The sequence below is a fragment of the Melitaea cinxia genome, chromosome 4, assembly GCF_905220565.1.
Source record: "Melitaea cinxia chromosome 4, ilMelCinx1.1, whole genome shotgun sequence".
Lineage (NCBI taxonomy): Eukaryota > Metazoa > Arthropoda > Insecta > Lepidoptera > Nymphalidae > Melitaea > Melitaea cinxia.
The window spans coordinates 322,041-337,214 of record NC_059397.1 but is presented as its reverse complement, the minus strand read 5'-3'; the positions used below and the strand labels follow the sequence as shown (position 1 = coordinate 337,214).

The following is a 15,174-nucleotide window of genomic DNA, read 5'->3' as shown; positions in this document are numbered from 1 at the left end:
ACCTTTCCCAACAGTGTAATTTCAACAAACTGAACACGTAACGCATACAAAATCATATTTATGAGATAAGGATTAAATACCTATCTAAGTAATAAAGCTAAAAAGACTTGATTGAGGTCTATTTAATAGCTTCTCGTTCGTGACGCACGCACGACAGGCGAGGCGAACAAGACGAAGGCAATTGATTTGAATAAAGCTATTTTGATTTTAATTTTGATTCGCGCTTATAGTCAATATTTGTATAGACCATACAATAGATATTGTTGTTTTTTGGACGCTTCTGTTGTGTTTCTGCGGACCATCGACACAGAATCACATCCTGCTGGAGTTCCAGATTGTGAGGCGTTTCTTTCTTTACTCGACACAGTATAGACTATACTACTTAACAGATATCTTCAAATATACTTTTATGTCTGCGCTACTTTACCAGTATGTATTTCTGATGCCAACGACTAGTTCTCAAAACTACCCAATTGTATTGAAACAAAATTTTATATTTTAATATGAATTACAGCGATAAGAACGTCAGCGTTGCGGTAATGTATTCGTAAGTTTCCAGTTACTCTACGTAATTAGCTCCAAACATTCAAACATATTTGAATATTTTTCAGCAAAACAATTCGAAATGAAAAACTCACAGGTAATCAGTTCTGGTTCCAGTTTGAGTGATTCATTAATTGTTTCCTTATAGCAGTAATTAAGCAAAATAAGCTTCACTATCTCTAGTCAAATTAAATCGGCTAGTTCGCTACGGTATATAATAGCCGTAACCACTACATTGTTATTTCAATAATGTCCCTTCATTATGAGAGTTGTCTATTCGGATTTGGTCACATTAATGAATTAGTCAGCCTGTAAGCGCCCAACAAATGGTAGGCAAAGGCTTTTCTCTATACAAAGAAGTATCTAAGTAGCTAGCCACTGCAGAATAGTCCACAATTACCACCAAGCACCTCTCAATAATATATAATAATAAATAAATATATTTAACATACACACAAGGTCGTCTGTTTCTAAGTGAAACAACTTAATGCATGTGTTATAGGTAACAGCCAACTGATTAAGTTTTTTTTTTTTCGGTAATTATATGCTTAAATAAATATATACATATTACACCGATAATCAGGGGGAGACGAAGCCACAAACCGCGGAGCAGAAAGCGGTGCCACCACAAATGCACCAACGAGCTAGTCAAGTAGCCAAATTATGGTATATTTGAACTTTTGTGGGCAAGTGTGCCACAAGTAAGGACCTTGCTGCTTAATCACTTTTTCTCCAGACATAAGCTAAGTTCATACAATATACGAGAATATTTAAACTTTAGTGCGCAACTTTGTCACAAAACTTCCTTCTTCATGACGTGTCTGGAAACCAATACCAAGTTTATATCATACTCACCCTCGCATCGTAGACCCGTGTGAGCGCGTCGTATCGGATGGAGCCGAGGAAGATGACCGCCTGCGCCGCGCCGCCCCGCCCGCGCGCCACCAGCTCCACGCACACCATTTCGCCGTCGCGCACCACGATGTCGCAGAACACCTGCACACCAAGACCACGTATTACGATCCAGCCTGAACACCCCACTGCTGGGCATACGCTTTTTTCTCTATTTACGAGAAAGATCGGAGCTTAACCCTCCAACTCCACTGCGGTTAGGCGAATATATTCTCGACTATGAGAAGGTACATCGCAATCAAGTGTTTATGATAACAAGCGCGACCGACAGCTTAACGTACTGTCCGAAACACGGCGGGGAGCCCACAAGGACATAGACAAGACATCCGAACCGGAAGCAAATATTTGTACAAATACAAATTCATCCCGAACGGGAATCAAACACGCGAACCACCGGTGTTTAGACACCTTCAAGATACTCGCACATCTACACCAGTGCGGTTGTTATTACACCACCACGTAATTCACTCCATGAACATACGAGTATGCCCACCACATTACCTCGTACACGTTACCTAACATTCAAGCTAGCGTTACTCGACTTTTACAGACTAATACTTAGAATGTTAGCAATGGAAGAATCGAGAAAATATACCTCTAGCCTCTAGCTGACTTAGTTAAGTTTTAGACGACCGAAGACCTTTCAACCAATACCTTAAGTACGAGCAATCAGACAGATTTCATTTTAAGGGAATATAACAAAGTATGATACATTATTAACCCCTGTGACACATAACTTGACTTCGCCTGACAATAAAACTAACTATAAACAATGACTCATTGTATTTATCGAAAAAGTGGACTGTATTGGACTGTATGCAAATCATATCAAAGTTGTAGAAGACGGTTTGGTTACAATTTAAGTTTTGTACCGACCGATATAGAAGGTGATATATATAATATAAAATCGCGATCCTTAGAAATAGACCATTATTCTATTTCACAAACAAACGACTTGCCTCCATTTATTGCCCTATAGCATGCAGATCTAGGAAGCCAAGGAACTGTTTAACTGGATTGAAAGTTACTCAGACGATCGTTCCTCCACAATCAGATTGTGTGATTTAACCTACAAACGATGCGTTCCCATTTCAATATAAACTAACTTCCACTATCTGCAAATTCAGCTGTATCGCCAATCGAATGTTCCAGTTCAATCGACTATCCCAACAATGTCAGCTGGCAGCTAATTGCGTTTTTATAGGGCTTGAAATGATAACGACCTCACGAGTGACGTTAGTAATTACAGTATCTGGTAATATTTCTGCATACAACATTACGTATTAATTGAAAGTCTGACCATCCTCCGGCTGGAAAGATTACAGGAAAATATACATGACGATTAAACGGATAGCGCCCTGTTGAGAAACTATTTGCGTGAGGTATTCATTATTTTGGTATACTTAGTCTGAATTTTTATTATTATTTTGAGTCGATTTTTATTTATTTTTTCCTAGAGCTGACATAATGATTTAGGTGGCCACCTTAAATAATTGCGCAGTGAAGTTTATTGATTTAATATTGGACACCTGTGTACGTGTATTCAGTGTCGTAAATCACAATATAAATAACATTTTTTGTAGCGTAAAATATGAATTGATGTTTATCTCATTTGAAATGAAAATGAAATGAAAATATTCGTTTCGACATAAGGTCGCATCTGGTCGCACCCCACACACACTTAACGAAAGTCAATAAAAAAATTACATTCACTAAAAAAGCTGAACAAAAATAAAAAAGGCTACTTAGCAAAATATCTATCAATAAAAAAAACCTTACATCCTTAACATTAGGTAGATTGATTACAAACTAAGGTAACCCAATGTTATCCAGCAGCCTTAACCTTAACCGGTGTAAACCTATTCCGAAGATTTTTATTATAAAATGAACACTGCTCTCGTATAACGTAACTTGCAATAACAAACGATATCAGAAGTTGCGAAGTGATTACCGACACGTGGATATGGTATTTAAACTTTAATGCGATAATCAATTGGCATATTTGCTTCTCTTTCGCTCGGCTCTTTTTCTTCGCTATGTCCTATGCCCAAAGGTTGTCTGGAAGAAATCGCTCTTAGCGATAAGACCGCCTTTGTACATCTTTCTTTTCATGTATCACTTTTGTTGTAATGTTTCTTTGTGGTGTACAATAAAGAGTATTTATTATTATTATTATTATTTATTATATTTGACATTATTCTCAAGCGATCAACAGTTGGAGTTTGACTTTAAATATCTACTTGATTACATATTAAACAAGCTTATCAATCCCGCGATAATTGTGCGATTATTGCAAATAGCTTGACTTTATCTAATAAGTATGACGATTAAAACAACTGACAGGAAACTAATAAGCCTTAATATATAATAAATATGCTTCACGCTTCAGCCTGCAATATCCCACTGCTGGATATAGGCCTCTTTTCTCGTGTAGGAGAAGGATCAGAGTCCACCTCTCTGTTCCGATGCGGGACGGCGGATATACTATAAGTAACTATCGCTATCAGGTGTACATGATAACAACCGGGACCGACGGCTTAGCGTGCTCTCCGAAGCACGGTGAGGAGAACCACAAGGACTGCACAATCACCCAGACCACGGAAAACATCTGTATGGCCAATACAAATGTTTGTCATGTACGGGGATCGAACCCGCAACCGCCAGCGCACAGTCAATCTATGATGATACTACGACTCAGACATTCATTCGAAATAAAGGTCTTTAAGTTATATATATTTATGCAACCACTTACATAAATATTAAAAAAGATCATTTGATATACAAACAAAACAAAAGGCATATCGACGTAGTTATCACAAATGCGTTCAACGTTGGCCGTGATAAGCGATATCAGTGATCTGTTATCAGACGTTCCCGCGTCCATCAGCCCGACCATAGCGAGATAACAGACACCCAATAAATTACGTTTGTAGGGATAGCTTTCCTTAATACTGAGACCAATTATAACTTCGGATGTGATTTGATTATCGAAGCCCTGGTCGTGGCGACATTAAAATATTATAACACACTAATAACACATCTGATTTTAATTTTAGGTTTTTTTTTTTTTTTGAACACTTGAGGACTTAAACGTGTTATACGTTTACGGAAGTTAAACCGGTTCACTATGTAGAAATGGATCGCCAATTATTTATGAGGATTTTATTGTGAATCTTCGGATGAATGGAGGTATTCCTCAAACACGCCAGAACTTCCGAGAAATTATGAATAAAATTCGGTATAGACAGGTTATAGCTTGAAATAATAGACTATTTTTAATTTTGGAAATTATACAAAACGAAGAAGAGTGCAATGCTGGTATGTAGGTATGCAAAAGTACAAAGAGACAACTTGCAGTCTTCGTGGCGCTGCCTGGTGCAGTTGGCACCTTTCCCTAGACGTGACTAATATGCGACAGAATCGTGCGGGTTTCGTGTACGTCTTCTTATGACATAAATAATCAGGTTCGAATTTTGAGAGAGTATCTTTCCGCAATGCAAGTTGATCAGTAGTTAAAAATAAAGATGAGTAAATTTGCAAAACCAGAACGTGTACACCTACCCATTCGCACCTATGCTTTACACATTATAGATATCCCACTACTTGGTATTACGCTACTGGCTTCCAAACGTCGCATTAATCGTGTGACTTTTATTTTTAAACATGTTTTTATCCTTAAATACAAATATAAATTTAATATTATATTATGAGTTATATTTATATAGTATACAGTGGTTTTTATCATTCGTACATTGTTAAACAGAATATCTTACACTATACACGACACTTACAGGCCAACTCAGCATGCACAATTTAAACAGTTGCTTGGAAACTTATACAAACAATAAATATGTATCTTATGACAAATGAACTCATCAATAAAACATATATAACAAACGAATAAAAAAATTACAACAATTAAAACCCGTGCCAAAACAGTAAAAAATATTTAAAAGAAAAAAGTAAAAATATGTAGGTATATGTAAAAAAAACAACGAAAGACAACAATTAATGTGATAACACATCGCGAATTCTGTAAATATATATAAAAATTACAAATATAATCTATTTATAAGTAAAAACGGTTCGAGGTTCAAGAAATCAGCTAATTTAAAATATAATAATGACATGTATGTTCATAACTACATGCAGTAGGTAACTAATTTGAGTTCAAATGTAAAAAAAAGCATCTTAACTTTTCTCTTGAACGCTTTCCCAGAATATCTAAAAATATCAATATCTGCTTCCTCCTTTAAAATTGAATTATACCAGTTTATGATTCTATTTAAGCATGTATTGATGGTTTTGGTTCTAGCAAATCTGCTCACAAACGTGTGTTTTGATCTGGAGTCCTCATAGGTTTTCTAGGGATTGCAAATTTTAATCTTCGGCCCAAATCAGGACAGTCAATATCCTCTAATAATTTTATTTAAAAAGCAAAGATCCAAAACATCTCTTCTTATAGACAATGACAATACTTTATAGTTTCAACATTTTATTTTAGTTATATTCTAGATTGTCTTTATAAGATAATGCACGTAATAATCTTTTTTGTATTCTTTCTAATCTATTCTTGTGAATTTGGTAGTATGGGTTCCAGACAATTGAACAATTTTCGATTTTGCTACTGATGTATGAAATAAAAAAGTACTATTTTATATGATTTTTTTGAAATCCTTTGTATTTCTAAAGATAAATCCCAGCATTTTAAGGGACTTTTTTAACAATATCTATACTAATATTATAAAACTGAAGAGTTTGTTTGTTTGTTTGAACGCGCTAATCTCAGAAAGTAATTGTCTGATTTGAAAAATTCTTTTAGTGTTAGATAGCCCATTTATTGAGGAATATATTAGTTATAGGATATATATCATCACGCTAAGACCAAAAGGAGCGGAGCACCAATGAAGAATGTTTCAAAATCGGGGGTTCTTTTTTTCCTTTTGAGAGCTTCCGTTAACGTTAACAGTTAAAGTTTCGCAAAAATCATGTATGACAGAATTGATCCTCTTTAAAAAGTTCTAAAAAAAGTCCGCGACAGCATATATCTATCTTTTAAGGTTGGCTCACTATAACCTTTTTATGCTAATCAAGTTTGTTCTAAACACTTCAGCCTATCGCATTCCAATGCTATAGGCCAAGTTCGCGCCACACATCCCGGTCATCCACAATCCTCATCCAGCCTACACCGGCAATCTTACGTAGATCGTCGGTCCAACGGGCCGGAGGACGTCCCACACTGCGTTTGCCAAGTCGCGGTCTCCACTCTAGGACCCGTCTACTCCAACGGCCATCGGTCCTGCGACACAGATGACCAGCCCACTGCCACTTCAACTTGCTAATTCTGTGGGCTATGTCGGTTACTTTCGTTCTCTCGCGGATAGTCTCATTTCTAATCCTGTCTTTGAGAGAGACCCCAAGCATAGCCCGCTCCATTGCACGTTAAGCGACTTTAAACTTGTGGACCAGTCCCTTCGTCAGTGTCCACGTCTCGGCTCCGTATGTTAACACAGGCAGGACGCATTGCTCGAAAACTTTAGTCTTCAAGCATTGCGGAATCTTCGAAGTGAAGACTCGACGGAGTCTGCCAAACGCCGCCCGAAGTATGTTCTAAAATAATGCATTATTTGCGAAGATGTTTTTATAAACATGATATCTAAATAAATACGTTATTCATCACAAGTATTTAATTTAAAACATAATAGCCTTTGACATAATTCGATTTCAATGAGTATCTCAGGAGATATCTCAGTTTTAAAATAACATCGCAGCAAAATAATGATAAAGTATTGCGCGCGCCTCTTTTCCACGCGGACGAAGTCGCGCGCAGAAGCCTAATAAAAAAATTAGACACAGGTGTTTGGAATTACTTAAAGAATATGGGTTTTTACTAGCTCCAGTATACGAACAAATTTCTTTGGAGACGCGTGGTGCCTGTATTTCCTGCTCATTAGATGCTAAATTCAAACTTGACGTTCTAGCTTTACATGAAAAATTGTGTGCACCTTTAAACCCTTTGATTTGACAAGTCGCAGAGCCACGATATTATCTATTTCGAAATGTCGAGCTGTATTTAGGACCAAATCCTATTTATTGCACATGTCTTGAAATGCACGTTTTGCATGCCACACTGCGACACATTCTCTGACAATCCGTTCTTTTCATTTTCGTAGTTACTATTATTATTATAATCATCATTTCACGTACCGTACCGTGGTCTCTAATTTTTGTCCGTCTGTCTGTCTTTCTGTTGGCTTATCTTCGGAGCGGCTGAACCGATTTTTATGGGATAGTGATTAGAAGACAAAAAAGGTTGGGTGGCAAAACATAGGCTCCTTTTTATACCGAAATTTCCGCTAAATCGGGGTTTTACGCGGGAAAAACCATGTTTACCGTGTCCGAGTACCTAACGCCCAGATAGATATGAAATACCCAAACATTTTTTATTAAATACGACAATTTTTGCGATAAAGTTCTTTTTGTTTAGATAATTGTGTTGAATTTTTATGGAACAATCATTAGAAGATTAGAGATATAGTGATGAAGGTTATAGGCAACTACCTTTCTCAAATTAACGCAGGTGAAACCGCGGTGCACAGCTAGTCTTCTACATGTGGGATAAAACTTAGCTTCGAATCCATTAAGATTCCCAGATCGTATATTTCATTAACACATACCAAGTTATAACCCCTTATATTATAATAATAATGAATATTTCGAATTTTTCGACTATAATAAAATATGTATTTTATAACACTTTTGGTGATTTAATGTTAAGTGATTCCGTTCACACCACGATATACCTAAGTCTTTCTAAATCTGCTTGCATTTGTATGGAATCATCTGTTGTTGATATTTGTTTAAACATTTTTAGATTATCCGCACATATATTTTAGAATCTCACACGTTAGTACGTCGTTTATAAGATATACATATTTTATTCCACTATTGGAACTCCACACTGAGTATAGGCCTCCTCCAGCTCACTCCATATTTCCCTACACTTTGCTTTACTTCTTCATTCTTCCTGCTGTTGTAATTATTTCGTCGATCCATCTATTCCTTGGACGGCCTCTTCTTCAAACATCACATTACCTCCTCGTAAATCTACACTCAGACTATGCCTATATCACGTGTAAGTATTTTCATAAAGAAATGTATATAAATATTCATAGAGGAATGGATTATTTAGCTCTAAGCTGAATACCAATTCCAACTGAGTGAACTCTGAACTGTGCGATCGCAATGAAAACAATTTCAATAAATTTCTTACAAAAGCATTAATTTGTATAAAAACTACGACTGATTTACAGTCGTTTAATTAAGAATATCAAATATATAGTTAACAGCTACGTAAAATCTCTTTCTTCTTAGTAATCACACTAGTTTCTAACATAAACCATAATAGGCGAGCGATAACAGGAATTGTGCAACAATTGTTCTCATAACGAAATACAATTGCGATAACCAAGCGATATATAAATACAGAATTTTAAATATAATCTCCTCTTCTTTCGATAAATAAGATATTGAAAGATAAATATTCAAAGTTTGAAACGTTAGCGCCGACCGAGTGATCTCTGAACGATAAAAGTTCTTATCGCGAACAACCGTGAGGTCTTACGGAATCATTGTTCCGTATTTGACTAAAATGTTATACTACAAGAATGGATATAAAATTTCCGCATTACATACATTAGTAATTAATTTGGTTTCGTCCTTGTTTGGATCCCCACCGTATCTCCGAGAGCACAAAGCCTATTCATACAGCCATCGATCCCAATTCTTGTCAATTGCCAAAACCCCCTGGAGTAGTCACGATTATATTAAGTTACTAGCAGTTCGTAGAGTTATAAAATAAAAATAAAAATAAAAGTAGCCTCAGTTACTCCTTATTATACAAGCTATCTGACAGTGAAAGTCCCGTAAAAATCGGTCCAGCCGTTTCAGAGATTAGCCGGAACAGACAGACAGACAGATAGACAAAATTAAATGACTTTGTTTTAATTAACATTATATACCTAACGTGACGAATCAATATTTCTATTATATGACAGAATTTTCGTCAAGAACATGCTTGATGATAGTTGTTAAGCGGAACGAGTTTCGCATTGAGTTAGTAATTTACTAGTTCCGACAATTAGAACGTTATAATTTATTAACATTACAGCTGTTATTATTCCATTTAGATTTATTTATAATTATTATGACATATATATTACAATGATTGCCGGCTTCCAATTGACTTGTATATTACCACTTGACCAAAGTCTGTGTCTTTGGTTTCTGGTCACAAGTGATAAGACGCTCCGTCATTATTCCATGTAATTATAGCAGTAAGAGTAAAGGCGACGTCACGGTGAGTCACGCCGCGGCTTTCTGTGACGGAGCCGATGTTTGGATCCAGAACGATCGTTACTCATCTTCCGGAATAACTCCAAGTGTCCACCATCGGCATTTAATTACTCATGCCTTCTGAATATGTGTATTATGGACACGGTGGTTCGCGGTAGCTCATTGCACAACGTCGCGTTCTAATTGGATTATCACTACATAGTATAAAACAAAGTCGCTTTCTCTGTCCCTGCACATGTATGTACGCTTAAATCTTTAAAACTACGCAACAGATTTTGATGCGGTTCTTTTTAATAGATAGATTGATTCAAGAGGAAGGTTTATATGTATAATAACATCCATTAAATAGTGGAGAAATACTGTTATTTTTGAGTTTTCTAATGTTATGTCGTAAATAATTATTTTTTTTTTCGCTTAAATTGCAAACGCAGACTGAACCTTACGAGATTTATCAAAATAATATACTAAGTATTGTAAACATTGAAAAGGTCTACAGAAAACTCCGCGATGGTATATACCTATCTCTTATGGATATCCCACAATAAAATTTTTTTGTCATTTACTTTTTACGACAAATAAAGGCTAATTTTCGAAGCGATTTTAACCAAAACAGCGTTAATTCTTATCCAATTAAATACCTTAAATATGTTTTTTATTTAATAAAGATCTATATGGCCCTTTACAGCATATGATTTAAATGAATATTTTCGAAGATATTACAGATTTAAAAATCGCGGTACGTAGCGTTTGAGGCGGTTCCGGCCGGCTTTTACTCTTAAGTTAACGCGTGCGGGCCACTGGCAGTAATGAATAAATCAAAACTACTGGATCGATTTTAATCATTATTTCAGTGAATGACATAGGCTATAATTATATTTTATACCCGTGCGAAGCCGGAGCGGGTCGCTAGTCATTAATATAATAATGCATAATAGTAAGGTCGTTTTCAATTATTTTCTAATGTAATAAAGTACAAATATTAAATAAGCGAAGACAACAAAATTATCATCCCATTACAAACCTTTTTTTCCTAGCAATTATGTTTTGAACTTTTTTTTACAAAATGATAAATCTAGATACCAAACGTCTAAAGCTTTACTGAAATCATAACCGTTAGAAGGTTACAAAGTAAAGTCAAAACATAAACACTGAGTAAAACATAAAACCGTCGTGAGAACTAAGATAAGCTAGTAGATGGTAGCCGTAACACGAATGCCGCTACGAGCTGGGTGGACAAAGGCGGCATTGTTTCGAGTGGTACATACTTGGACCTTTTATCGGTAAACGACACGATCTCTCATCTAGCAATGTCACGTTGACATCATAAATATAAACTTCTAAATATTCTATTAAAACCAATCAATGAGAAGACATGAAGTATTGAGCCGTTGAACGCCAGTATAAACATTCGACGATGTGGGTACAGCGCCGCGCTTATTAGCATACCTCGTGTCGGGGAGCAACAGGTACGCAATCACTGGCTCGCAAACTGCTCCGAGTTTGTTTACAGATTTCTTTAGAGGTCGGAAGTATTTTTTCATTAGTGTACCGGGATGGTGGACGCCTGTAATTAGGGCGGCTGGAGGCGCTCCAAGCAATTTTCCCGAGTAATTGGGCCGGAGCGCCATCTGTTCTGTAATTAGTGCGGCGCCGGGCGGACAATGCGACCCATAGCTGAGTACTGTCACATATACTCGTATTCCGATCCGCTGGTTATTCATCTTTTCACTGACACTTTAATTATACGAATCCCACACGTACTGCGGTATTAAATGGACGTACTTTCTACACCTCACTGATTGCTGTACATTCATATTATACCTACTTACAAATATGTTGTCAGGTCGTGTTATTGTATTTACATTTACTTCATTGTTTATTTTATTTTTATTTTATTTTATTTATTAGGTTAGCCAACAGTTGTTTACACTGATTCACAGACATTTAACATTTAAATATAATTAATACATAGCACAAGTGCAACAACCACTTATAGGCTAACACCACATGCAAAAATCACCGTTGCACTTAGTGATAGATAGATTATGGTTGCATTAGATAACACAATAACCCAGCAATAATCACTTAATATCAGATAAAGTTTGGGAATTACATAAAAACACATCATAACGTCATCATTACTTACAATATAAAAATTTCACAATTGATAGAAACGGGTGTGCAAGAAAAATTGATTCATAGTACATTAGAGACACAAGTATTCACGTTTCACAATTTACAGAAGCTTGTTTATCAACAATAGCTGCCTGTATACTGAATGTCTCAAATAATTTCTTACGTGTGCAGGGATAATGGGATATATTTTCTAACCACTGACGGCGAGTTTCAATACTCTAACTATCTCTGAATTTGCTTTCTAGAGATAGGATTTTAACTTAAAGTCCATACAGATTGTGTCAAAAAGCTATCGTTAGTAAGCAAAACCAGAGATAGATAGATGATCGAAACGGGCCGTAAGTCAATTACATGTATGATCTGATGTTCTCAATGAATGCAGTATCGAAATAGATTCAATGAGCAACAAGTGCTAGTGTGCGAGTGCCGACCTGTGCGAGCACGTGTACGCACACGCGACAGAACGCGCGGAGCCCGCACTCGATACCTACTCTAACGAGGCGGTTCCGTTGCAACGAATAAAACAATAAACATGCAGCACAATCACAACCGTTTACTATTAAATAAAATACTATTATTAGGAACATAACAAGAAATTGTTTAGCGTTAACTGCAATCGAGTTATCACTAATGATAGTCATTTGTAGAAATACCATTAACTTTAAGGATCTCAATGATAATTTGTTAATGTACGGCAACGTAAAAGTCGATTGGTAGTTGCCCCCATTTATCAGAGGGGCAAACTTGTTTACAATTATAATGACTGAGACTCAGAACTGGAAACACAATAATTCCAATGCGAATAACAAAATGTACATACCGACATCCATACGAGCGAGTATCGATCTTATTTCGTACTAAATATAGTTAAAATTTGATTAATCGTACGTGATATTAAATTTAATCAATGATTTACAATTTTATATAGTTCTATGTAAAACTGACTTTTATTATTTGGGACATAAAGTTCAAAATAAAATATTTTGTTTATTTTTGTCCGTGGCAGTTGACAAGCTCGAGGAGAATTAGGAAGCGTAACAACAACATTCGAAATAAGAATTGTAAAAAAAAAGTACATTCCGACTGTTTGAAGTTTTAAAATTAGAATCTTTACTTGATAAAGAATGTATTTCTAGAAAGATCTTACAACAAAGGAAACGTCGAGTCTACCTAGTTATTTACATGCGATAAGCGAGTGGAAATAAACTAAGATTTGATGTTTTAATTAAACACCAAACTGGCGAAAAACACATACTAGCGAAATAAATTGTTTAAGAGAACCAGAGACCATGGTCAGTTCTAAAAGAATACAAACTGCCACGTCAGTTGTTAATTTAAAAAATATGGACATAGTTACTATATTAGGTATTAGATATAAAATCTGCGAGTCCGTATCATCAGGGCCACATTCCGCAGCAGGCCCTGGCGCCGCTCTCGAGTGCAGCCGCACCGGACTGATTTCCGTCAACCGACTCATGTTTTAGCACTTAGAACCGGTTTAGTTAACGTCCACGCGAGAATTTCCTTCGATGATCATACTTATTAAAATATTAAACTTTTTCACGACATTCTTTTAGAAGAATGGTGGGCCAATCAACATAATTTTGAAACTAATTTAAACTTTTTTTAATATCTGTATAAATGCTGTTCATTAATGCATTTATTATTATTATATTTAATAGTAAATTTTATAAAATAAAAACTGAAATCATTCTATACGCTTCGTCCGTAGACGTGGAACTTGGTCAAGTTCATCCACCTTTAATATTTCTAAAAAAAAGCAAGGCTTAAACTCGAGCTAACAAATCAATACTCAACAAGTTTACTAATTTCAATAAAAATATCCATACTGTCGCTTTACGAAATACTATTTTTGAAGCCACAAACAAATTATAATTTGACAAACCAATAACTATCAATTCCCATCAATATTTAAACCACGATATCATCATTAAATGAATATTTATAACTATAGGCGAGGCAAATGTAAAATTAGATCATCGATGCGAGACGTAAATAGTGAGTATAGTAGTGGGTCGTCAATAATACAAAAAATATATATAAATAGCTGTCTTTTGTGAGATTGTGACGTCAGCGGAGCGGCGCGTGACAGTCGCTAGTCGTTTACTTTCGCTGGAGTTATCTCGCGCAAAAAGATTCATATAAAAATTATGAATATTTACGATTTTATTTTTGTGTTACCCACACATTAGGAATTCTAAACATTTTCGGTTTAAGCCCCCGTTAATTATTATTAAGGTCCGATCCCCGCTGGAACGGTCAATTTTTGATATGATATTCAAAAATGTTTAAAAATTGTGAAACTGAGTTCCGACGCTCACGATACCGTCAAATCTAGGTCCTTAAAATCTCTTCCATGTGCTGTGACAGTGATAAATTGTGCGACTGTATTTGCAATCTGCAACGTTTCGACGGTCAAGCCCCCCTCCACCCCCCACCCTCCACTCCGCCACAACAGTAACCGTTATCACATCCGCTCGGGTCCGGCGCTCGTCAGCTGATTTTGCATTACCGAGCGTATACATACTTCATTTGTACATCAATCACGAGTCACGGCCACTTTATGTATCTTTATCTTAAAAGGCAAGATAATAATAAAACTTTCACATTTTAATGTTTCCAAAAAAAAACAACTTAATGTTTGTATACATTTTAAAAAAAGACAAAACAATATAGAAATCATCTCATACTCAAATTCTCTAACTCACATTTCTTCGAAAACAAAAAAAATAAGGGCTGCGGAATATTAGGTGACTAACGTACCTACACCAAGTATCAGAAATAAAACATTGTGGGCTCTTTTACCAGTTGTGGAAAACGCGATTTAACGGATGACACTATCCGACAGAAAAAAGTTTTTGATTCATATTTTTCTACCATCGAATTCTACTATATTTATGAGATATTTCTATTTGCATCTTTAAGTTGCAGTTAATTAATTGAGGAAAAACAGATCCTACTGGCCAATTCTACCTCCCGCTGTCAAAGTCTATTTGTATCGTAGTCCGACAAATAGCGTCATCCATAACAAGTGAAACAGGCTCTAAGAGACGAAAGAAAATCGTATTAAGGTTAACCTTTGAGCCCACGATTATATTTACTGCGACTTCAAACGAGCGTTTGCCAAATCATTTTAGCAACTATTTCAAAGGGCAAACTCGTGTTACCTATAAACGCGCTAACCTTGGGAACTACTGTTTCGAATCG

The 15,174-nt window shown here is 35.9% G+C and overlaps 1 protein-coding gene and 1 long non-coding RNA gene across 2 annotated transcripts in view; one reads left to right on the top strand and one right to left on the bottom strand.

Moving 5' to 3' along the window:
• Nucleotides 1–15,174, bottom strand: part of LOC123669985 (uncharacterized protein KIAA0930 homolog) — a 58,558-nt gene that overhangs the window by 25,487 nt on the left and 17,897 nt on the right. The window contains exon 5 of the mRNA XM_045603490.1: nucleotides 1,399–1,539. Within this exon, the coding sequence (XP_045459446.1) occupies nucleotides 1,399–1,539 (141 nt within the window). The remainder of the gene's footprint in view (nucleotides 1–1,398; nucleotides 1,540–15,174) is intronic.
• Nucleotides 5,110–14,679, top strand: LOC123669986. Its single transcript, XR_006745841.1, has 3 exons — nucleotides 5,110–5,120; nucleotides 11,116–11,119; nucleotides 14,484–14,679. It is a non-coding gene; the product is annotated as an uncharacterized LOC123669986 (long non-coding RNA).